The sequence below is a fragment of the Pomacea canaliculata genome, linkage group LG1 (assembly GCF_003073045.1).
Source record: "Pomacea canaliculata isolate SZHN2017 linkage group LG1, ASM307304v1, whole genome shotgun sequence".
Taxonomy (NCBI): Eukaryota; Metazoa; Mollusca; class Gastropoda; order Architaenioglossa; family Ampullariidae; genus Pomacea; species Pomacea canaliculata.
Window position 1 is genome coordinate 24,309,821 of NC_037590.1, and position 24,096 is coordinate 24,333,916.

Sequence of the window (24,096 nt, forward strand, 5' to 3'; positions counted from 1 at the left end):
GTCAAATAACACTCCTGTAGGTAGGCCTATCTCCCGTAGTTATATATTGTATACTCAATAGTCACGCCGGTTATCCACAAAACTTTCATTGTCAGGTGAGGGTCTGACTTTGTTCGGTTTGTTCAAGTTCTCAAATTTCCATTTTGTCGGAGGTTGAGGGGGAGGGGGAGGGCGGGAAGAAGAAGAGCTGTAGCCCGCAGCTCAGCGAGTGTAAAATCTGCTTCCGACACTCTCAGCGAATAATGGGTCACTGTGCACCTGAGATAAGTTTTTGATAACAGAAAGTGTTCTGCTTGTGCGTGAATGAATGGCGAATGTGTGTGTGTGAGAGAGAGAGAAAGAACGAGGAAGAAGTTAAATTTAAAGGTATACTCAAGGCTGTGGTGACGGTCAAAACGTTCAAAGTTCAAAAATTATATTTAGTTACGATTGCAGTTCACGAACAATGAAATAAATAAATGATTTGCTTCTCACTTTATTACCACTTATTTAGCACTATTTCAGTTACTGATGTTTATAAAATCGAAAAAGTCCAGTAAAATTGACCGTTGTGTCCTTTTGCCGAGTAACCACGATATCTTCCCGAGATACTTTGTAGACGAACTTGCTTGTGACGTAGGACCAAGACAGGAAAAGTCGGTGATCACTGCTAGGATTTGAACTCGTGATCGGTGGTATCTCGTTAATTTAGGTTTTAAAATAAATTTTCAAAGCCTAGTTTTGTAAAAATTATAGAAAACAGTCTGTCTCACTTGGTAAGCAGTCTTGTTCACATGACAGAGCGAGATCAGAGAGGGTATATATGTATTATCAACTTTTTCCACATGAACAGACACGAAAATGCACGAGATTCTAATTGATCTTACTCTTTACGAGATTCTAAGCAGTTTCATGTTGCCTTTACAAACCCTTTAAGAAGCTCGCAATTCACCGAACGCTAAAAAAAAAAAAAAAAAAAAAAAGAGGCCATCGCCATTTCCTGTAATCAGAATTTTACATTAACACAGCGCCACCCCTCAAAGTGTCAACGTTCATAAGCCAGCACCCCCGCCATTATTGGTGGGTGGGTAGGAGGTGAAGAGGGGACCACAGCCACACAGCAATCACACTGTGTGATCACACTTTTCACCTCCCACCCACCAATCACACTAGAGTGTCAAGGGCAGCGCCACGTACCGTTGCCCATTCACAGTGCCTGACTTGCAGACCACCTAGCGCCGACTGCTGAAGGCTACGTTTAGGTTTGAAAAAGACCCTAATAATAAATAAGCTAGCAAGTCCTAAGCTAACATTACAAAAGTTCCGTCGATGTGTTTTTTCCCTCAAGTTCACATCAGAAAGAATAACACATCACTGGCAACCCTCTCAGATGCCATTTCACGATTTTACTTAGTCAGCTCTTTATTTAAATGGTCGCTCTCGACATAACAACAATAACAACACGTGCCAGGAAACAAGGGCACATACTACTTTCTTTGATGGAAACTGAAGGCGACAGCAAATAAAGCGCAGTTTACACACCTGCTGCTGCTGATGCATCCCCCATATTAACAACCGTGAAGCGAAGTCGACAGCTAATTATGCGGGGTGAGCGGGGTTGGGGGGAGAGAAAGGAGAGACAGTGTGCGTGCATGTGCGAGCGAAACGCTGCGCACTCTTGTGCATTCTGGGAGAGTCCAAACGTGCAGATGACTTGGTCTGGTGTGTCGAGCTGACGCTTACAAATGCTGACACTGTAATAGCTTTGTCAGATGCCCCGTGCTGTTCTAGGTATAAACCTGCGCTGTAGAGACTGTCGTTTCTGCAGTAATACTTATGGACAGTTCGCTGTGATGATGCATTCCCAACAAAAACTTTTTAAAAACGCAAAAATAAAAAAAATAAAAAAAAGAAGGCAGGAAGCACCAATTTTCAACCGCAGCAAGGATGATAATCGTTTTTTTCCTGCGAGAAACTGATGCTGGCAAGCTACGGAGGCCATAGTGATGCAAGAGGACATCATGCACACATACGTATACACATGTCGGAAACTAGCAGACATGCTGCTCCCACTTCAGTTTTCAGGCGTCGAGCTAAATAGTCACGCAGAAAACCACAATTGTTGCACAATTATTTTCGCGTCTTTTTACGAATTCCGAACTTTTGATGATTCGGTATGCTACATTTACTGAAGTGCTCGTTATCCTTGTTATAATCGTCATCTACAACTAATCGAGTAGTTGCCATCGAATTTTCTACTAAAAGCATCTCCGACAAATATTTTTGCAGCACAGTTACTTTCCGTGCTCAAGAACGCTGCTGCTCGATCTCATGCATGACCCCCACCGCTACCTGCAGTTGATAGCATACTCGTATAGTCTCCCCACCCCCATGTCGTGGGTCTCGAACTCTCTATTAGTATGTGTCAGTAGCGCTGGGGAGGCGAGCGCATCACAGGTCTCTGCAGTGGTGACAAGCAAGTGTTTAACCCACACAACAGGTGTTGCGAGGCAGTGGCGACACCGGCATCTGGACTCAACCCAACATAAAGCGGGGTAGTGAGGATTGGGTGGGGCATGAAGAGAGCTGTTCAGAGCGTTCTCTCCCTCGTTTTCTCTGTTCTTGCGGTCCCGAAGAATCCTCTCTTCCTCGCCTACAACACGCACGGTAGTATCCCCCTGGAGCATCACCAACTCTTGTATACACGCCTGGGGCCACTCGTGTCCACTGTAGACACTTGCCGTGTAAACTGAAAGCATTGGTGATCTTGGACCTATTCACATACGAGTTTTTAAACAATAAGAATATTTAATCAATACACTTCTCGAGTAATGTGATGAATGACGTGACTGTTAATAACTCAATTTGTTTTTAAGGCCATATCTTCAGCTGTGTGAAAACTGTCGAAGCCTTAAAGTCGCGAACTAAATGTACAGCAAAGAGGAGGGTAAGAGGTTAAGTGAGCCGACAATAAGATCATTATCTTTTTTTAATGCACTCTTCTTGAATAAATCTTGACTCTCAATGGATTAAAACTTTTGTCTGAACGGCCTCTAGCATGAATGAGAGTCGCTCGCCACTTGTCTTGCTCTTTCGATATGCCCACTCACGTCCATGATATGCCTGCCCGCGGAAGTGAAAAAAACTTTCGCCGACAGATGTGATTCTTGCACAGTTGCCTTTTACCATGCAGCAGTATAAACCACCTTTTGTGTGTTTCTTTATTGTTGTTACTCTTGCAGACTTTGCTGACATAGCCATTGAAGTCATTCGCTAAATGGTGGCTAAACCGGAAGCTTTGTACCGACCAGCCTCGTTCTAGTAATTGACTGAAAAAAAAAAAAAAACATCGGCTGTAAGCAGTCCAGGGATATTAGTTCGTGGTCTTTCTGTAGCGAATTTCGGCATATTTGTACATCTTTGTAACAATGTTTATGCCCAGCTTATAACAAATCACACAACACGCCATGTTTATGACAGTCGTGGTAAATATTACTGTAGAAATAAATGGAAGGTATTGTGCAGGGAGAAAGGAGGGCTGGTGTTCTATGCCGAGCCAGCAGCTAAGGATATATACCGGCAACGCTGTCCTGTAAACAGATGCCACATGCAGAGAAAAGACAGCCGAGACGAGACCTGAACCCAGGACTGTATGGGTGACAGGCGCCAACTGTTGCGCCACGGGCCCGTTATGTGTCAAGTTCGGGGTGCTCGATTGATGGGTTGAAAATGCCACTAGAGCTTGGTCTGCTTTAGCAAGGGGTGTAAGCATCAGATTAAAAATCAATTCATTATACATCAGAAAACCGCTCTAAGCATAACCCAGCTGTAAAAACATCTGTTAAATTCGTTCTATGTGCATCTGTACAAAAAGCTCTATACATAATTATACACACTGCATTCTGAAATACAGTACCTAGAACTACATCCACTCACACATCAAGACCCCTTACTAACACACTATCACATAGCTCTCTCTCACACACACGTACACAATCTTTACATCTGCAATGCCACTGGCCAGCAAAAGAAAACAAAGATCAATTAGCACCAATCTTTGCCTGCATCACAAGCCCGGGGTGAGAGAATCTTTTTTTTTAACTGGAAGCTAAAGAAACTGGCAGCCAGGGGCCGCACTTCTGAAACGAGAGTAAGCCGTTGCCCTGGGGCTACATGGGGAAACTCAAGAACAAGTGTCTTGATTCCGAAGTTCGACAGTGGTGCCCGCAGATGATGTTTTAGCCTTGGAGTTGTATTTATAAAGCGGCGGCAAGGGTGTCCTAGGATAAAGAAACACGAAGCAGAGTCAGCCCAGTCTGGGCACCGCTTTACATCATCGGATGCAAGGCACTTCTCCATGAGTTCTACATTTTGTTCTTGGGAAACGACTTACTCTTACTTCATAACTACGGCCTCAGGTAAAAAATAATAAGCGGAATAATCACACTCGCCCTTACCCCACCCTAACCAGACACATATGCGAACCTGGAAAATTTACAGATACAACTCAATCTACTTTCAGTGATTTTTGCTTTGACGACTGACCTAGCAGCCCCAAACTCACAGTCCAGAATATGGCCCCCACTAGACACCCAACGCTCCACATCGACAGTAGGTAATGCAAATTACATTGACACTAGACTTGGCACAGCTTTTAGTGTTGAGTGATTCAGTCGACAAACACCTGCCAGCCTATATACAGCACGACCCCTCTTCTACTTCCACTAGACCAGCTTCCACTTATGCGCACCATCACACACAAAGCACCCAAGCTCTACAAGTTTCTCATCTCCTAACACGGCGCCGCGTTTCATTTCAGCTAATTGACCAGCACCGCAGACATCAGTGATAAAACTAATTAGCTACGCGACGCTATCCTAACTAGGATCTATCCCGTCTCCACCCTCGAGTTTCCCCTACCCCACCATTAAACATGGGAGGAAAGAAATTAAAAAAAAAAAACCGCTTATGAACTATGGCAGATGAAACGTCTTGTCTGTCAGTCATACTCTGACCTAGCAGTTAACTGTTTATTCCTATCTGCATTACAGAAGAGGCATGTATCTCTTTTATCTGTGATCTGCCAGCGTTCAGAGTTTAGAGCTCACAAAGTAGCCTGGGTCGTTAACACAGTTTCAACAAAGCCTACTGCTCACGACCTGCAAACAGGCGTCCTTCCTTCCCCACTCCAGCAGACCGGAAACTGCCGTGTTAAAACTGAGAGATGTTAACCCAAACTAACGAAAGGCACCAAGACAAACTTATGTAGCACGGGAGGGATGGTCTATGACAGGACACGTGTGAGGATGTTCCTACACAGCAACGCTCCAAGATGGTCTTAGTATTATGACCTCACGTGTCTGACATTTGTTTTATTGGCTGCTCTACTGAGGACACAACAGATCTCCAGCAAAATTGCACCAGCACTAGTCTATGCCCCACCCCACCCTCAATCCCTCGCGTCACGCGCACACGACACAAAGAGATAAAGGGGAGAGGAGGAGGAGGTATAGGAAGAGTGCGATCTGGGGGGAAGGGTGATAGTGGTTGAGGAACAGGAAGGTCTGCGAAACGCGCATCCCTCGGCAAGAAAGAACTCGCTACTCAGCACTGAAGCTGCATGCCATGTATAGACAGAAAGGAGAAATATTCGACAGACCAATCAGCAACAGCATACATGTACACCGTTTATATACGGTCGACGCCGTCCCTATGCAGGGAGAGTTTTGTTCAGTTCTCACTGTTGAGATTTTTGAGAGTATTTATCATTTTCCTATCAAAACATGATTTGTTTTATATACCAATATAGTAAATGCTATGTGTTAGTGTCAGTTAACTTTAAAATAAGCAAAATAAGCAAGCTCATGGCACTTTACAATCACCCGTTTCTGTCAGACTTAATTTGCGTACCCGACTACTAGTGTCTCGTAAGGAGTGTCTGTCAGACAACCCCATTATCTCAGACCACTAATGTCTGTCCCCGCTGCAAGACTGACGCGCTCCTGTCGGACGTGTCTCTGTCCGACTATAACGCGCTCAGGCTCAAGGAACGGTGAGATGAAAGGAAGGAGTACGTGCACGCGCGCACGAGCAGAATGAGTTAAGGGGAGAAGGGAGGGACAGCGATAGGGGAGGGGTAGTGAGGGCCAAAAGCAGCGTCAGCGGGGCCGGAAGTATAGAGAGGGTGGCGGGGTGATTGTCTCTTAGGTGTGGTTCTCCAGCCATTTGGTTAGCACCGACTCCCAGAAGAATCTGGAACACGCTCTAGAAGTTTCCGGCCGCTGCGGGAGTGGAAGATTTCCTTACGGAAACACACCTACTGCCCCACCCACCTCCAACCCCGTGCAGCGCCCAGCCTGCAGATACACGGTCCACACCCGACTATTATCGGCGCTTACAGTACATTGTAAATATGGTTCGGTGCATATCCTGCTGACAACACCACAATACAGGATTATATGAACTGTGTAGTACCTCATGCGCAGGCCTTTATCAACTCCTGCAAACTAGCGAGGAAAGCAGCTTCATGTTGTGCAATTCAAAAAAGGCGCTAAACTTTTTTGTTGTTGCCAAGACCACATGCACAACTCAGCATATAGTAGAAATGACTACTTCTTTTATGGTTTCTCTCCACCTCCCCTGGGCCGAGACAACAAAAACTAAACTATGAATCGATCGCACCAAACGACTAAATGTAACGTCTGCAAGGGGCATACATTTATAAATCAAATGCGCTGGGACTAGCGACGAGAAATTTATGATTTGAATCGACAGGAGCAAAGGTGATGAGCAAGCGACATTTGACAATCACATCATAAAAAAAGTAATGTCTCACATCGATCAATACATCCAGCATAGCTCCCTGCAGACAAAAACCAATCAATCCTGGACGACCCAGGACTGATGCCAACTTTCTTTTGTGTAACAGTTGGTTACCTGTAATATAAATCTTTTGCTATGGTGGACTGGTTGTTTCCCCTAGTCATTGCAGGATGGCTATCCTTTCACAACATTGGGATAATATGAACTGCAATGTTTTAATGATGCAGGATGGTCTGATACCCATTCTATGTCCCTGTTTGTCAGACAACCGTCTTCCCGCAAATATAAGCATTCTTTAGTTCACAGTACATCTACTCTCCAGTTTTTCAAACCTTTTTTCTACCCTCCTCTACTAGAGGGTTAGAGGCACAAGTACTACTCCCTCCCAGCACAGATTATTGCACTTCTTCTGGTTTCCCAATGCTAAGGATTTTATGAATTTTCTTCCTATAGAACTAAAATTAAGCAGAATAGCTGTGCAAAAACTGAAATTAAACATGTAACCAATAAGCACACATGTTTTGGCAAAAGAATTTAGCTCAAATCTTTACTACCCTCACAACTCTAATTGTAACCACTACCAAAAATAACGTTTAGTGAAGTTTTGATCTGGTTTCTGTGCTTTATGGGTGCAAAGATTTTGGGCAGACGAATAAAAAGGCCCCTGAGAGCAAGATAAGCTTAAAAAAAAACCCAAATATAATAAAATATATTGTCTCCATCTGACAATAGTTCTAGCTGAACGAAGATATGATTTTCAGAAGACCTGTGTTTTATTTTTCTAATGATTGGGTGACTGCTGACACTGTGTATGCAGGTAAAAAAAAAATGCATTCTAAGATAGTAATTTATAGTAACAAGACAGTAATAGCACGTTGCCAAAAACGTTTAAGTAATTTTGAGATTAGGTGTGTCCAATATTATATTATACAATGTTGGTCCTTTCTTGAAAGCTTTATAAAGTAATGCCAATGTCAGATTATTAAAATTATTCTGCATTTCCCAAGTACTATACTCTAACATGCCAGATATCTAGGGCTTAAATAAGCAACAAGAAAAAAAGCTGCTTAAAGTATAAGCAAATGTAACTTTTAGTCTTTGTAGCAAATAGCAGAAAGGACACTGTAAACGAAACTGTAAAATTAATAATAGGATTGGTATAGTGCATTTCCCTACACACAGTACACAATTACTGTTATGAGGCTACCAGTTAAATTAAAATACTCTTTTGTAAAACAAACTTTTATTTTCTTTGAAAATATCTTAAAATTACAGTGACTGTTTCCTTGATATGGAAATTAACCTAATTTGGGTCATCATCAGTAAACTTGTACATTTGTCACTAGCATAGGTTTTAACGGTGTCTTCTCACATAAGATGAATCATTGATCAGGCTACAAAAGCACATTTTTTTAAACCCTTAGACTTTATATCTCCCAAAGGCAGCCTAATGTGGTATGTCCGAGTCTAATTCAAACCTTAAAAAGGCAAGACAGTCTATTAATGGATGCCACTCATTCGATGGGATAATCTGAATACGTGAATCACTCCATTACGACATGGCATCCTTCATTTGTGACATGTCACGACAATTGTTTTCACTAGTCCTGTACACAAAAAAATGTTTATTCTAACTGCACGTGACAGGAAATGTTGGGCCCACCCAGAGATGAGCCATCACAAAACTTTGTCAAAGTTAGCAAAACACAAAATGCTGATCGTTGTGAACGCCCTTGCTCGTATTACAATGCAGGTGCTGTTGTAAGTACCAAGACACGAGAACGCGGTACTGGTAAGTATGTGGCCGTGACGTGAATGGACTGATAAAATGCGTGCACCCCAAGGAGCAATAGCGAACACTTAGCTCGCAGAACAGGCTGCGAGGTGAGCCAGTGAGATTCCAAAAGTGTCTGAACTTACCAGCCACGGGCGACGGCTTCTTCAGAACACACCATCGTGACTTCCACTGCAAGTAGAAAGCAGAAAGTCAACAAACTGCATGGCGATCCGCTCCCTAGCAGCTCGATGTTACGTTCAGTAGATTATTTACCTTCTTTCCTTCGCGATATTTGATTTTACCCTCCACTACTGTCGCCGTATCAGCCATGATGGTCCCATGTTCACTGAAGATTGTTGCAAATCAAACGAAGGCTGTGATTGGTCAGTTCTGTATGCAAACTCACTAGGACTGGAAAGTGAGAAATTCCTTGCTCTTAGATGGCGCGCCCCTCTGGCTCCTCACTGGTGGCGGCTTTTTTATTCCTTTGTTACAAAACTCCAACTGGTAGGTACAACTGGTGCGCATTTATCAGCAAACGAAGAACTTGCAAATACTAAAGGATGGGCCATTCTTACTCATCTATTCTTACTCATACAATGATGCATACGCGATAAAACTCATCCGACCTCGCACTTGGGTGTTTTTGAACACTTTCCTTTCCCTAGTTACTAATATTTATTTTCACCCTTTTGCGCCTATACAGAGACCAGAAGGTGTTCTCAGATACGAAATAAATTTAAAGACTTAAGAGAAAATTATGAAGGGAAATTATTGATCATACACCTACACCATGCGCCCACTTTCAGTTCTAAAACATTTGGATTTCGAGGTGTAATATGCTCGCGGTCACTGCAGGCTGTTGTAAATTTTATATGCCTATATGGTCAAGTGGTCTTTTTTGAAATAAAAGTGATTCGAACATAAAAGTTTGGATTAGGCCAGCTGTTTCGGAAATTTCACCACTAATCAATATCACTATGTGAATCTTCAGTTAATCATTTACATACGCTCTAGCACCGTAAATTCGACACACAGCTGCGATTTTGCGAGAATTTGAACATCAAACGCTCCAAATAGTAGTTGTTGTAGTAGTAGTGGTGGAGACGGAAAAGGGAGATAATAAATACTAGACTTGAAAAGGACATAAGTACAAAGTCGTCTCCCTTGCATGACCTATCTTGACCATCTGAAAGAGACGAAACGGCTATTGCTGAATAAGACTATGTTTCAACAGTGTTTTTAGAAGAAATAACCCGATCACCCAGTCTTGCCTCTCTAATGTTGATGTGGCCCAAGCAAGGTTAATTTTGGTAATGTATTTAACCCACAGCTACTAAATCTTTATGTTTAGGAAACGCCAGTTTGTTTTGAAGCAAATATTTTAGACACAATCTGCAGTAAAACCAGTTAGACTTAGTATAAATGCATGTAACAAAATTTTCAGAGTAATAGAGAAAGCCATCAGCACTAACTAGGAGATAACTAGCAGGCTCGAGGCTTTATACAGCTGCTAATTAAAACAACGATGAGATGACAATATGTATAATTATTGTCTACTTCTGTTCACAGCAGAGAAACTTTCTCTTGTTTGGAGCTCCCATGAGTAATAAACTAAACAAACATAGCACGCACACAGGGAGGGTGGAGGCTGGCGATGGGGGTGGTCGCTGGCCGGGTGACAGCTCCGTGAGAGAGGAAGGCGGGAGGGGGTCGACTAGCGACAGGATATGCAGGTGCGCGGATGCAAGCGTGCGATCGACTAGACAACGAGATGTACGAGATCCGCCGAAAGAACATGTGCCAACCGACGATTCTTGAGAACTTTGGACTGACGGGTAACTTGAGCAAATAAAGCCGTTTTTACGAACCCTCGTTATTATGCCACTCTCGCTACTGTGCCACTTTTGCTCGCGTCCCGAGATTTGACTGTAACAGTAACGAGACTATGATGTCATCACGGGCCTATCACAATCGGGCGGCAGAACAAACCGAAGTCGAGAACAGTTCCTGAATGCAGAAAATAACAATGTCGAATAGGAGCCACCGCAATAACTGCGTACACAAAGAAACTTGCTCCCCCACCCCGTTTTTTTCAAGATACGATTATGACATTCATGCACTTTAAAATCATGATGCTTTGTACTTTATTTCACTGAGGCAGGCTCTTTCAGACAGCTTGGATGTTCCCTCTACCCAACTCCACCCACTACATTTTTGGATGCAGCGAACACGATGACAATCCATGTATCCGTCCGTAGCAGTGGAGGAGGGGGAGAGTGCTCAAGCAATGACCTGAAAGTATATCTACTTTCCGCATCATTGAGCTCAAGGGCGTGATTTCTCTCCATTGAAGGCGCGGCTGGATAAGGGGGAGACGAAAACGCTGGGCTGGGGTCCCTCGCGATTTCTCCACAATAACGACGACCACGCTGCCACTGCACAAGCTACCCAGGGACATCGATAGCTGCGATGTAGCGTAAAGGTCAGCAATAAGCGAGGGGGAAGCTGGCATCAGAGGTTTGTCGACAGGAGGGCACACGACGAGCAAACAGTCGGAGGCGTCTGTACCTCACGCGCAATGACTGACAGCAGAGTTGCGGCGTCCTGGGGTAGGGTCGCTCACCTGGCCACAGCACCTCGCTCGAGCAATGACCGTCGTGCAAATGGACTGCAGACATAACAACCAACATTTTAAAGTTCTAGAGGAGTGCATTTCTTTCAAAAAAAGTGTGTAAAGCACATTGCAATATCTTCTCCAGTCTGGGTGAGCTTTTGTTCTCGACACACACGCGTACAAACATCACCGTCAACAGAAAGAGGTCGTACTCAGATATTGTCTCTTACAGGCCAGCTGAAGTTCTGGAATTCTCGCTCGAAGATGTAGTTCTGCTATTCTCACTTTAAAATAGGTTCCCACAGATTTGCTAAGCTTCTGTAATTTTCCACAAACTTATCCTAACTTCTACTATTTCTGTTACAGTTACAGTTGCCGATCTCCAGTTTTTACCTCAAGATGTGGTTTTTATTAATTCCCAAGGTTATTCGTTCAGTATTGTGATACGCAGACAAGCAAAACAAGCGCCATGTCCTTTTAAATCAGCGGCCGGGTTGCCATGGATACAGAATTATCCTGTACGAAGACAGCCAACTAATCAGTATAGTCATCGTAGCGTCGTTGTCGTTGTCAAAATGTCAGGTCGTCATCACAGGAATTGATGCATGTCTTGGCGAACACCATAATGAAAGGTCGAATCGTTGTTACTCTCCACTGTCCGTCATGCAAGTAGTAACATTACACAAGGCATGTGTCTGACACACCCCCGTCTTTCCAGCCTCGTTAATCAATGCCTAATTTTTTCTAGATAATGAAGCCGCTGAAACCTTTAGCCCCTAAACTCAAAGATGGCATCTCTCCAACAAAGTTTTTAACATCAGGGTCAGAGAAACTGCTTCAAAATGTTGGGGAAAGAGAACAAAATAAATAGACCAAAGGTTTGCAGACTTGTTCAACAAACGATTAAGTTAAAAAAAAAAATACCTGGGGACAAGAGGGAGGGAAACGAGAAGAGACAGTAGATTCGATCGTCGACAAAGATAATTGTTTTAATAACTAACCCCGACCTGAGTGTCAAGATCACTCACACACACACACACAGACCTTTATTGAATAGGCCAGAAACAGAACAACAACCATAACATTTTATATTTTCATCAGTATCATCGTCATAGACAGGAGTGCGGAATGTGAAAAATAAAATTATCTTCAATTACATTCAGAGAGAGAGAGAGAGAGATGCACAGAAGAAAAAATTAATTTCATTCATACAGATATCTCAGGTCTATGTGACTATGGCAAAGTTTTGATTTAACGGTCATAGAAGAATAGTATACTGCTCTCGTTGAGGAGGTGACCGCTAATTATTTGATTTTTGAAAGTATGCGTCCAGTTAAGAAAACCACGTAGTCTGATATAGCTTAACCCCTGGAGCTGTAGCTATAAGGTGATAAAGATGCCCTCGGGTAAAGTAAGAGAAAGCAATGTTTGCAGGGCATGCACACTGCTTCCTATGTTTGGAGACAGGATGCTTGCCCTGATTGTCCTCACTCTGCCCCGGGGCAACGTTTCAGATCGCTTCGTAACTACGGCCGCCATCTTATCACAATCAAGTCTTGGAATAGCTGTCTCCCTGCATCGCGGTATCGATGTCTCATGTAAGGACATCCACTGCTCATCGCCGTGTCATGTCAGTACCTCTGTTGAACTTTGTTTTGTTATTTCAGGACCTCCGCTACACATTGCCTTGTCATTCATTGTTATTACAGTGGCATGCACGCACCTTCGTACAGACAAGCATACGGCGCCCACACCAGCATGCTGTTCTCACCAACACGTGTACCAACAGGCTTGTAACGCACACCTCATCGACAATAACAACAATAACAACAATAACATATGTTAAAAATAGGCCTTTATACAGGGTAGGTAAAGAGGGCTAGCACAGTAGTAAAAAAAAATGTGTTTCTTTGACTAACATTCCTCGACATGAAAGTCTTGGAATGTTAGTTCGACTGTAGGAGAGCTGCACCATGAGACTATAGGAGTAGACAGAAAGGCCGTGTCATAAGGAGAAATGATAAATATTATCATAATTGCTTACTACTGTCGTGCTTCTGCATCTGCATCATGTATATCACAAACAACAGTTTTAGTTATAATAAACAGCCAACAGCCTTCCAGCTGTGACTTTAGCACTAGTGACTTTAGTGTGTTGCAATATGATGTTAGCCAGTTGGCCCTTGAGAAAACTTGCTGTACTACTACAGTATTATTGTAACAATATTATACCACAGCACGACTTTAACAATAATACTACAGCACTACTGTAATAGTACTATTGACAGAACTTGCTGTAGTCTTCAGTTCCACTTCAGCATGAACGGTACGTGTGGGATATACTATAATCACTAACCAAGTTCACTTAAGTAACACACCCGAAATGATGCACCCAAAGAAAGTGTGTGGGTGATACTCTTCGATCAAACAAATTGTATCGACCACGTGGAGTGAACAAAGAAAGTGCAAGAGGGCAGAAATGAAGAAAATAGTGTTTGTTGTTAGAAGCAATCGAACCAGTGACTGGCAGTTAATTAGCGAATTAGATGCAAAGCAGACCCCGTCTTCTTCTCTCATGCGAATGTTTATCTTACAAATTCTATATCTATATTCAGTGTGGGTTTCGAGAAGATAAAATGTTTGATTTAGGCAGCAGGAAGTGCATTGCAAACCTTCTAAGATTAGGCTATGTTACTCTCAAACATTTGCATAGGGTAGCTCGTGGTGAGCCAGCTTCGGAAGGCTGTTATTTTTGTAGATTTTGCTACTTTGACAAACATCTATGAATGTAAGAACACTGTGGTTGCTGATGTGAAAATCTGTTCTAATCTGGTTTTTGGACATAAAGAACAACTCACAAATGAATAGTCTAGTTCCAACTTTCTACAACCACATGACATTCCTGATATCACGAAGCCTAGCTGTCTTGGATAAAACAAGCAGCTGTCTGTCTGGCCCTGAAACATTGATGACAGGCTGCGTGTAGTCATGAAACAATGGCGACATGCAGGGTCCGCCTGGCGATAGAAGCAATTATACTGTGAAAAGGCTTCGACTCGCCTCGAAACTTGGATGTCGCTCACCCACTTTCAGGAGGAGCGGACAGGACAGGTGACACCGGCGAAAGACCGTGCCACGCCATTCTCGGGTGGGTCCACAAAGACACCGGGTACACAGTCACCTCCCACACTTTCTATACAGCTGCTGTCGATAAAACAGGGGGAAGCTGAGAGATGGGTGGGGTGGGGTGGAATCTGTACGAACACAGCGCTACAGATCAGTTATCAGAAAAAAAACTCACTTGCCAAAGCCGGGTATGTGAATAAAATAATTTTTGGATGTGCATACCGGAGTATATCAGTGTGATTGGTGATGTGTCTGAAGCATGACGATGTCATATGTGATTTTACAGACATGTAACATTGTTAACTCGATGTGTTAAATATGTCAGTGTCTATAATGTGTGTAGGAAGGGCGTTTATTAACGTTTGTGTGTACACTATTTAGGTAGTTCTGTACAAATCCCGTAATAGACCAATGGTGAAACCAGGAGGTTCAAACGCCTTTAGGCACGACGATGGCAAATATGTGGGTGAAGACAGTTTTGTCATTGTAGGATACGTTCGTCGCTTTCTCTGCTGTAAATATAAGAAATAAAGACACGAATGACAGAGGAATAAAAAAACTTGCCGCGGCAGCCGACAACACAGCAGAAGTCTAGTTTCACCGCAATGACACTGTCTAAAATAATGATGTGGATGTTTTGAACTTTACAACTAGCGGACAAAACTGACAGTTGTCTACAGGATGATTTATTATCCTCTACCGAGTCTCTGTCTCTACGCAGCTACCCCAGGTGCATCAAGCTTTGCTGGAGGACGAGGGGTGTGAACGGATGGGGGCGAGGTAGCAGACGGCGATTGATCAAGATCTTGAAAGATATTCATCCTTACTTCGTCCTTTGTTGTGCAAAAAGTGAAAGAAGAAGGTCTTTGTCCTCTGTGAAGCTTGCCTGGCTGCTAAATCACATGCTTGAAAATGTCAGGACTTAATTCCGAAGGCCTGTTGCATCCGCCCTGGCACGGGAACTTCGCCTCCCGCAGCTGCCGGGGGAGACAGGTATCTTGGCGCTTTGATTTAGCGATCGGCGCAGTAGGTAACGGCCCGGCTGCCTCCAAGACTTTCTCATTCGCATAATGACAGCGAGGCATGCCCGGGGAGGCTCTACCTGGTGACATCTGGTGATGGAACCTTCCTTGTCCTGAGACACCTGACCACGGCTACCTTCCAGTTTCAAAGGCATCCTTGTTCATGTTCTTTTTTTTTTCTTTATGAAAAAGTAATTTAAGGAGCATCCTTGCTGCTGTCGTCAGAGGAAGGCTGACCAGATGTCGATGACCTTTTAAACAATCTGTTCGTGTGTGGCGAGAGGTGGTGTGTGACTCGCTGACATCGGGAGGCAGGAGGTCTGTGTAGTGTTCACAGCGGTCAGCTACAAGACAGTTTAGGAATCACTGTGATACTACATAGTACAACAGAAATCACTGTGATACTACCTAGTAACACCGAGTGACTGGGGGACAGGACAGTTTTCACTGACCGCGACACTGCCACGAGCTGAGTGGTAAGTTTTTTGCCAATGTTTGAATATAGTGTCTGACGTAGGAAATCAAAAAAGTGTTAAAGTATTGCAAAATGATATTTTCGCCATTCATCTTCTTTTGTTTGGAGGGGGGAAGAGGAGGCACATGCAATGTTAACATTTAAAGCCGTGACAAGTAACACTTTTTTTGAATATTCATTTGGCAAGAAGGCAATCGTTTGGAAAGGATTTAGAGCCTCAGCTTTAAACTAAAATGCGAGTTTAGAGAATAAAAATGAGCGAGTGAATATTTAAGTTAGTGGATGAGCTTTGAACTTTATGTATTTGGTGGACAGTTGACCTTTCAAAAAAGGATTTTTTTTATACCAACAATATACGATAACTGTGGTTCAATTGAGAAAATCTGTTAAATCTGTCAGATAACAAATATGAGCAGAAATAAAACAAAGAGTCAACAAATCGCCCACCCAACCCAACGTGAGTGAGCGTAGCCTTAAATGTCAACCTCGACAAGGAGACCAGACGATGACTAGCAGTTGACGATGACGATCTCTCTCTCTCACACACACACTCAGAGCGAGAGAGCGAGGGAGAGCAAGCCATGTCTTGATGGACAGAACAGTGGTCGAACATTTGAACGCCGCACATCTTGAGACACAGTCAACGCCACCACCATCATCATCATCCGCTGCAGCAGCCTGGCAGTAAAAACATTACACGTTGGAAGCAGCATCAATAATACAACAAATGTAAAAACAATAAGAGAAAATGTGAAAGCATTTAGCATGTAGTGATATTAGAAAAGTTAGCGGCCGTCGTCGGAACTGGCATCACAGTGCAAAGCAAGGTGAGAACGAGGCAACATCACAAACAGAGAAGTCAAGAGAGTGTGTTTGTGTGTGAATGTGTGTACTTATGTGTACTTGTGTTTACTTGTGTCCATATAGGTATGCGTGTATTCGTGCATACATGTATTGAGCAGGTTATCATCTGTAAAGGTTATCATGTGTAAAGGGGATCATCTGTAAAGGTTATCATGTGTAAAGTGCCTTATTACCACTTTCGAGTGGATGAAAGAAGGCGATTAACGGCACAGACATTATTGTCATAACTGAGGAGCTCCGGCCACTCAGCAGCAGCGGGCTGTCATCACAATAAAAATGTCTGTTATATTGATTACACATTTACCGCCGTCATAGTCAGGAAACCACCGATAAAATACATCTTACCTGCAGCTCAGCCTTTATGGCATTAGAAAAACAGATTTGTACCTGACAAATGTGTGTTCAATTCAGCAGTCCGACTAACGCAGGATAGCTACATGTAGGTTAAAAAGTAAAACTCTACACTTACATCAAAACATCAAAGGAGAAGCAGACATTTGAATGAGGACTACAGAGAACTTTACCAGATATGCACAAAGCCCATCAAGGGAACAGTCCTTTATTATGAGGATTTCAATGACGAGTTCACACTTGATTCTTCTGAGGATGAGAAAGTACTTCAACACAAATCTATCAACGGTTTGCTATAACAATCGAGTATTTGAATAAAAATGCTTCAAACGAAAGATGAAAAGACATTGATGAACTGGTGGCTGCCTTGTGTGTACAGAAGATGTCAACTGGTCCCCGCTTGCTGATGGCAGTTGTGTAGTTATTTAAATTATAGACCAATTCGTTGCCTTGGGCCCACGAGCTGGAATCCTCTTAAGAAAATGAAAGGCCTGGTGTAGAAAAAAAATATCTTGGGAATAAGAAATTAAAGATCGACAGAGTATGCCAAAAGAAAGCTTAGCACAGCTACCATTTTGTTGAAAACCATTGACCATCACTATTTGTGAGTCTTTGAACAGATTTGCGCTTTTTTCAAACATCAAAATGTCGTTAGTAAGAACCATTGATTTTTGTGTTCTACGTCGTGATGGATTTGTGGAGAGAATATAAAATAATTTTAAAAAATCGAAGAGTAATGTTGGACATGCTTGCGCACTTGAGCCTTGGTCGTCTGTGTAGCCTCGCCATGACACCAGTTAGCATGTTACTCCCGTGACACCAGTTAGCATGTTACTCCCGTGACACCAGTTAGCATGTTACTACCATGACACAGTTAGCATGTTACTACCATGACACAGTTAGCATGTTACTCCCGTGACACCAGTTAGCATGTTACTTCCATAACACCAGTTAGCATGTTACTCCCGTGACACCAGTTAGCATGTTACTACCATGACACAGTTAGCATGTTACTCCCGTGATACCAGTTAGCATGTTACTACCATGACACAGTTAGCATGTTACTCCCGTGACACCAGTTAGCATGTTACTCCCGTGACACCAGTTAGCATGTTACTTCCATAACACCAGTTAGCATGTTACTCCCGTGACACCAGTTAGCATGTTACTTCCATGACACCAGTTAGCATGTTACTACCATGACAGTTAGCATGTTATGCAGTTAGCATGGTTAGCATGTTACTCCCGTGACACCAACTGTCCATAACACAGTTAGCATGTTACTCCCGTGACACCAGTTAGCATGTTATTCCATGACACCAGTTAGCATGTTACTCCCGTGACACCAGTTAGCATGTTACTTCCATGACACCAGTTAGCATGTTACTTCCGTTTCAAACGTTTGCTTGATATGTTTGAATGTTTATCTTGACACATTCGTGAATCTTTAATACTTCATTTACAATTCTCCTTTTCTTTTCTCATTGCTTTCTGCTGTTGTTGCTGGTACTACTACTGCTGTTATTAAACCTACCACCGGCGATTTACGAAAACAAATTAAAAACCTGTTAAGAGAAGCGATACCAAACTGTGTAAGTGAGCATTTGAAATGTACTCTGTAACTGTGGTATTAAAAAGAACAATTTATTCACAGTTTCACGTCCCTCTTGGTCTCTGTCTCGCTACACGTTGCCTGTGGTAACCATGTCAACATTTTTGTCTTTCAGACCGGTTGCAAGCAGCTATGGTGTCTTATCCCTCAGCTCTCTTTCTTTTTGTCGTGCAACTTTCTTCCATGACGAATTGCCGTTGGAGGCTAGCCAGTGCAAATTTCGTCATACCCAACTTGCCCAGAAAGAGGTTCTTGAAGCTGGCAGACATTAATATTGGAGCTCTCCTGCCTTTGTCCGCCTACGACAGTTCTCTTTTGTGCTCAGACCAGCCGGAATCCCTCTGGTCAGTCCATTATTCTCAGGTAATAAATTGCCATTCATGCCGTAAATAATAAATAGTTTTAACGATGCAATGTTGCACAAAAGTCCCAAAGAAACCAGTTCAACATGTATTTTTGGTTAGTGTGTACGTTACTCTTCCTGTTTACTTGTGTGTGTGGAGAGAGAGAGAGGTGTGTGGAGAGAAGGAGGGTTTAAGTGCTCATGGTGTCGGACACACAGGCCCTGGAGTATGCTGTGAGGCAGGTGAACCGCGAGGGGCTGCTGCCGTCCAACGTGACCCTAGGGTTCGCTGTGCTCAGTGACTGTGTCACGGACAACGCCGCGGTTGCACAAGCCCTCGCCTTCATGCCGCAGGTGAACTGCCCAGGTAGGATGTCGTCAGGTGCTTGCTGTGCACGCTGGCCAAACAGGTTCACATCCACAAAGTCATGGACTTTATTCACGCCGAGCTCTTCAAAATAACACTATCATAATTTATCTTTTGTTGGAAAGTCATGAAATAATTATTTATGATCTAAGTTTTAGCAAAAGCCTTCTATTTTTTTATTATCGTAAATTTCGGATATAAACCGAGATTTTTTTCCCCAACTTTAAACAACTATGTGGCTGATTTTGAGGATTTTTCAGATTCCGATTAATTTTTCGATGAGCTCCATATTTTAAAATAAGGTCGCCATCTTTCCCCAACGGCTCACAGTAGTAGCTCACTTATAACGGCACAATGATTTTATTTCCAACTTGTCCTGTCTACCTGTCTGTTGAACGCGAGGACAGACACGAGCCCAGCCAGCCAGGACGCTGTCGTGCCGTATGACGTCATCGCGGTGATAGGCGCGAGTCACAGCACGCAGAGCAAGGCCGTGTCGCACGTGCTGGGCCCGGCCAAGGTGCCGCTCATCAGCGTCTTCTCCACCAGCGACGAGCTCAGCGACAAATCTCAGTTTCCCTTCTTCCTGAGGATTGTCCCACCTGACAGGTAACGTGCGCCAAGCACAGGTTGTACGCACAGGTAGATTTCCATCACTCCTTCCACAAATCAACTATGGCTGTGGACTGGAGTTCGTTCCTTTATACCTTTTATTACTATTAACAATATAGTTACATGCATCGTGTCCCAGAAATTGAAATCGTGTCCCCTGGGGTTTCACTCTGTACCTAAAGGCTGACAGGTTTTTTTTTTCCCCTCTGTCTCTTCCTCCTCCCTCTAATTTAATGTAACGCTTGTCATTAGGAGTTGCATAAACGTAAATTTAAGTTAACGAAGAAGACAAGTAAGAGCATGAAAATGAACATATGAACAGATCCCATGAACATAGAAGCAAACATACTTGTCACACATTTCTTTCTCTTTCCGAAAAAAAAACGATTCGTGATTTTGTTTCAAATATAGCGCTTTCTTTTTCCCGCGGAAGGTACCAGTTCTTGCCATCTTTTCTCTCATTCGTCTATACGAGTGGAGCTACGTGTCCGTGGTTTACTTGGAAGGCAGTTACGGAGAGAATGGTTACACACAACTCAGGAACCTGTTTGACATACATGATCTGTGCTTCGCCGCCACGCACAAGGTTTCAATCGCCATCAGTGACAACGAGGTAAATGGGGGCTGATGAGTCTTTTAATGTAAATGGCGATGTAACGTAAAGTTCTTCAAGACAAACTGGAATTCATCACAAACAGTACTTCTCACACGACTGTTCGGAATTGTCTGCCACTTTGAAGTGTGTCGACGTTCGAAGCCTTCAAATCCTGCATAAAGGTAACGATTATTGATGATGATTGACGACGACGACGACGACGACGATGACGACGACGATGCTGATGAAAATGAAGACTGGGTTCAATACATTACAAAATGCTCGTATGTTTGAATAACACCTACTGTCGATTCCTTGTCCCTGTCCCTGAAGGCGGATGTCATCGCCCAGAGCCTGGTCAAGCACAAGAAGGCGCGGGTGGTCATCATGATCACGGGTCCAATCAACACGCGCAAAATCCTGACGGCCACCGCGCGCCTGACGTCGCCGGGTACGTTCATCTGGATAGGTTCTGACAGCTGGTACACCGACATCCCCACCATGGCGTCCCTCGGGCGGCTGCTGTGGGGCAGCATGTTTCTCAGCCCCTACATGGCGTATGTGAAGGCCTACGACGACTACTTTCAGCACCAAACGCTCGTAAGACTCTCTCCGCTGGCACATGTCGGCCACGTGACCAATGACTGTCACCTCCACCGTCCCCGTGTTGAAGTATTAGACCTCAGAATTGTAACATCATCTGTCAGCCACATTGTTAGAGAGCGGAATCTGAGTCTCTCTCAGCTGCCTTTCTCTCGTCTTTCCTTTACATTTTCTCCCTAAAGAACTAAGTGGTTGTTTGGTGTTTGTCACATAAGTTTTCTTTTTAACCGTTAAATATTGAAAACATTTGAATGATTAGTTTGCACTTGCCGGTTATGAAGCTAGTTGTGATAAAGTGAAACCTTAATTAACTAGTTCATTTATTCCTCCTTCTCTCTAATCTCTTTCTCTCTGTGAGGTTTGTTGGAAAAAAATTATAATTATTTCTCTGACAAAAGTGGAGTAGATCTGTCCTAAGTAACATGGTCGCTTTGTCACCGTGTGCGCGTGCACGCACTAGATCAGACCTGGGCAAGGGCGGCCCGCGGGCCGCATCCGCTCCACCTCCTGTCTCTGACCGGCCCGCCCGCCAGTATATATACTTTATATACAGTATTGGGTAAAACTGAGTTAACTATATTAGTCCGGCCCTCTAAAACCTTTCCAATTTCTCATGCGGCCCCTTGAGAAAATTAATTGCCCACCCCTGCTCTAGATGAAAGGCTGAGAGTTGTCTGGTCCGCAGGCTCGGTCTGACGATCCCTGGCTGCGCGACTTCTGGGAGGAATACTTCCGGTGCTCCCTCAGCAACGGGACCTGCCCAGAGAATCTGACCATCAGCGCGCACGGCGACGGATACGTGGCACAAGCTTACACGGCGTACATTGCCGACACCGTGCACATGATTGCCAACGCCACAGCCCGGGTGCTCCGCTCCACTCACTGTGCAGGTCGCACCGGCAGCCAAGCGCGTGCATGCGTGACGGGGCCGCGGCTGCTGGAGGAGATCAAGCTCACACAACAGGAGGGATACACGGGGTGGCTTGAGCTGGACAACGACGGCGACCGTCTGGGGCGGTACGAGATCCGACAGCTGCTGCCTGGGGATGGTGGCGCCCTCACAGAGATGTTGGTGGCCAGGTTTGATGCACGGCTCGGCGAGTTTTCGCATCTGCGCAACTTCAGCTGGGTGCACTTCCAGATTGCAGAAGACGCCCAGAACCCGGATATTCCCGAGTCTCGCTGCAGCTGGCCGTGCAGCATCGGGGAGGCTCGCATACCGCAGGAGGTGACCTGCTGCTGGTTGTGCAGGCCGTGTCGCCCCAACGAGCAACTCGTTCTCAACGGCACCATGTGTCAGACATGTCCCACCTTCACCTGGCCTGACCCGGCCACCGGCTACAGCACGTGCTACGACATCTCGCCAGACACGCCCACCTTCGCCAGCCTGAGGGGAGTGCTGCAGACGCTGGCGGCACTGGCGTGCTGCGCGCTTTGCCTCGCCGTCCTCGTCTTCTTCGTCCGTCACTGGAACTGCCGCATCATCAAGGCGTGCTCGCGCGAGCTGTCCCTCCTCATGCTGCTGGCCATCGGCCTGGGCTACGTCACCATGGTCACGCTGCTGGCCCCTCCCAGCGAGGTGTCGTGTCGCATCAACTACCTGCTCTTCTGCCTCAGCTTCGCCGTTATCTACGGCTCGCTGCTCGTCCGCGCTCAGCGCATTTATCGCATTTTTGACGCAGGTCAAAGGTCGACACAAAGACCTCGTCTGATTGGTTCCAGCCACCAGCTGCTCCTCGCGGCAGGTCTTATTCTGGTACAGGTCAGTTGTCTTTAATGTTGTATAGATAAGCAACTATTTCATCTTCTCATAGACAGTCATTGTGTCTGTCTTTGTAAATGTAATGCTCACCATTTCTGGTTGCCTGACTGACTGGCTGACTGACTGGCTGGCCGTCAGCAATATTGCCTTTATTTCTTCTAACCTACTCAATACTTTCTACAGTGTCTGTCTATCCGTTCGGGATTACCGTTAAACAGGTAAGGACTACTTTGACTATGGATAAACAACTGACTGGTGTGATATCAAGAGGTTGCCATGTTACTTTCAGGTGTTGATCTGCAGTCTGATAATGAGTGAGTACGGCCCCTGGCACCGGCGTTTTATGGCGGTTGCCATGGAAGCGTACGTGGAGGTGAGTTGCGAGGTGCCGGCGGTGGGCCTGTACTCCTTCCTGGTGTACAACCTGCTGCAGGTGGCCGTCTGCTCGCTGCTGGCCTTCAAGACGCGGCGCCTGCCCGACAACTTCAACGAGTCTCGCTTCATCTCCATGTGCGTGTCCACCACGCTGGTCATCTGGCTGGCCTTCGTGCCCGCTTACATGGTGTCGGGCCGCGAGCACCTGCGGCTGCTGATGCTGGCCCTGGCCCTGGCTCTCAACCACAGCGTGGCGCTCGTCTTTCTCTTCCTGCCCAAAGTCTACGCCGTCCTCTACCTGCAGGACGCCGCTGACGTCAGCACAGCCAATACCCGGGTACCCAGAACGCGAGCCAGCCCAGGAACAGTCAGCGCCATCCACCGGTGTAACGGAAATAATATTGCCGGAAGTGACGTCTGTAGCGGAACCTTCGGCGGAAGTGTTGGGAACGTATCCACAGGACCGAACTTTCTTCAAGTTGGTCCTGCGCCGTGAGAATGAATGTTTGTGAGGGCGATCTGTAAACATGAACACAACTCATGAACGCGACAATAAATGTCAACAGACTATCTGAGCATGGCTTACATGCTGGACTTTATAAAACATTAAGTCTGATCTTTGTGTATGCAGCAGCATGATTATTGCATACATTAATGCTGAAATGAAAACATTCTTGTTTCAGTCAAATATTGCTAAACCTTTGCCCATTGCAATAGTTCCTTACTTTATAAGTTAATAATCCAATCGTTGCGAATGCATAAACTTTATTTTCCCATTTCTGTCTCAAACATAC

At 44.6% G+C, this 24,096-nt stretch overlaps 2 protein-coding genes across 5 annotated transcripts in view; one reads left to right on the forward strand and one right to left on the reverse strand.

The window, feature by feature from the left end:
* Positions 1–9,023, reverse strand: part of LOC112559481 — a 34,889-nt gene extending 25,866 nt beyond the window's left edge. For 3 of the 4 annotated variants that reach the window (XM_025230796.1, XM_025230787.1, XM_025230805.1), the window contains exons 1-2: positions 8,852–9,023; positions 8,722–8,767 (exon numbers count right to left, since the gene is read on the reverse strand). In XM_025230796.1, the coding sequence (XP_025086581.1) occupies positions 8,722–8,767; positions 8,852–8,908 (103 nt within the window). In that variant the 5' untranslated portion in view covers positions 8,909–9,023. The remainder of the gene's footprint in view (positions 1–8,721; positions 8,768–8,851) is intronic. The other variant, XM_025230779.1, reaches the window with a different exon arrangement.
* A 10,166-nt stretch (positions 9,024–19,189) lies between these two features.
* On the forward strand, positions 19,190–23,859 carry LOC112560718 (metabotropic glutamate receptor 3-like). The gene is made up of 7 exons (XM_025232742.1): positions 19,190–19,355; positions 19,763–19,964; positions 20,150–20,157; positions 20,408–20,580; positions 20,896–21,162; positions 21,851–22,927; positions 23,217–23,859. The coding sequence occupies exons 1-7, from the start codon at positions 19,190–19,192 to the stop codon at positions 23,796–23,798; spliced, it is 2,475 nt and encodes an 824-aa protein (XP_025088527.1). The 3' UTR covers positions 23,799–23,859.
* The last annotated feature ends 237 nt before the right edge of the window (positions 23,860–24,096 follow it).

What these genes read in the sequence shown, in the direction of transcription:
- LOC112560718 (XM_025232742.1), top strand. Translation starts at nt 19,190, where the DNA reads ATGGTGTCGGACACACAGGCCCTGGAGTATGCTGTGAGGCAGGTGAAC. An exon ending in GCCGCAGGTGAACTGCCCAG is followed by an intron (nt 19,356 to 19,762) that starts GTAGGATGTCGT and finishes ACGCGAGGACAG; the next exon opens with ACACGAGCCCAGCCAGCCAG. An exon ending in TCGCCATCAGTGACAACGAG is followed by an intron (nt 20,581 to 20,895) that starts GTAAATGGGGGC and finishes CTGTCCCTGAAG; the next exon opens with GCGGATGTCATCGCCCAGAG.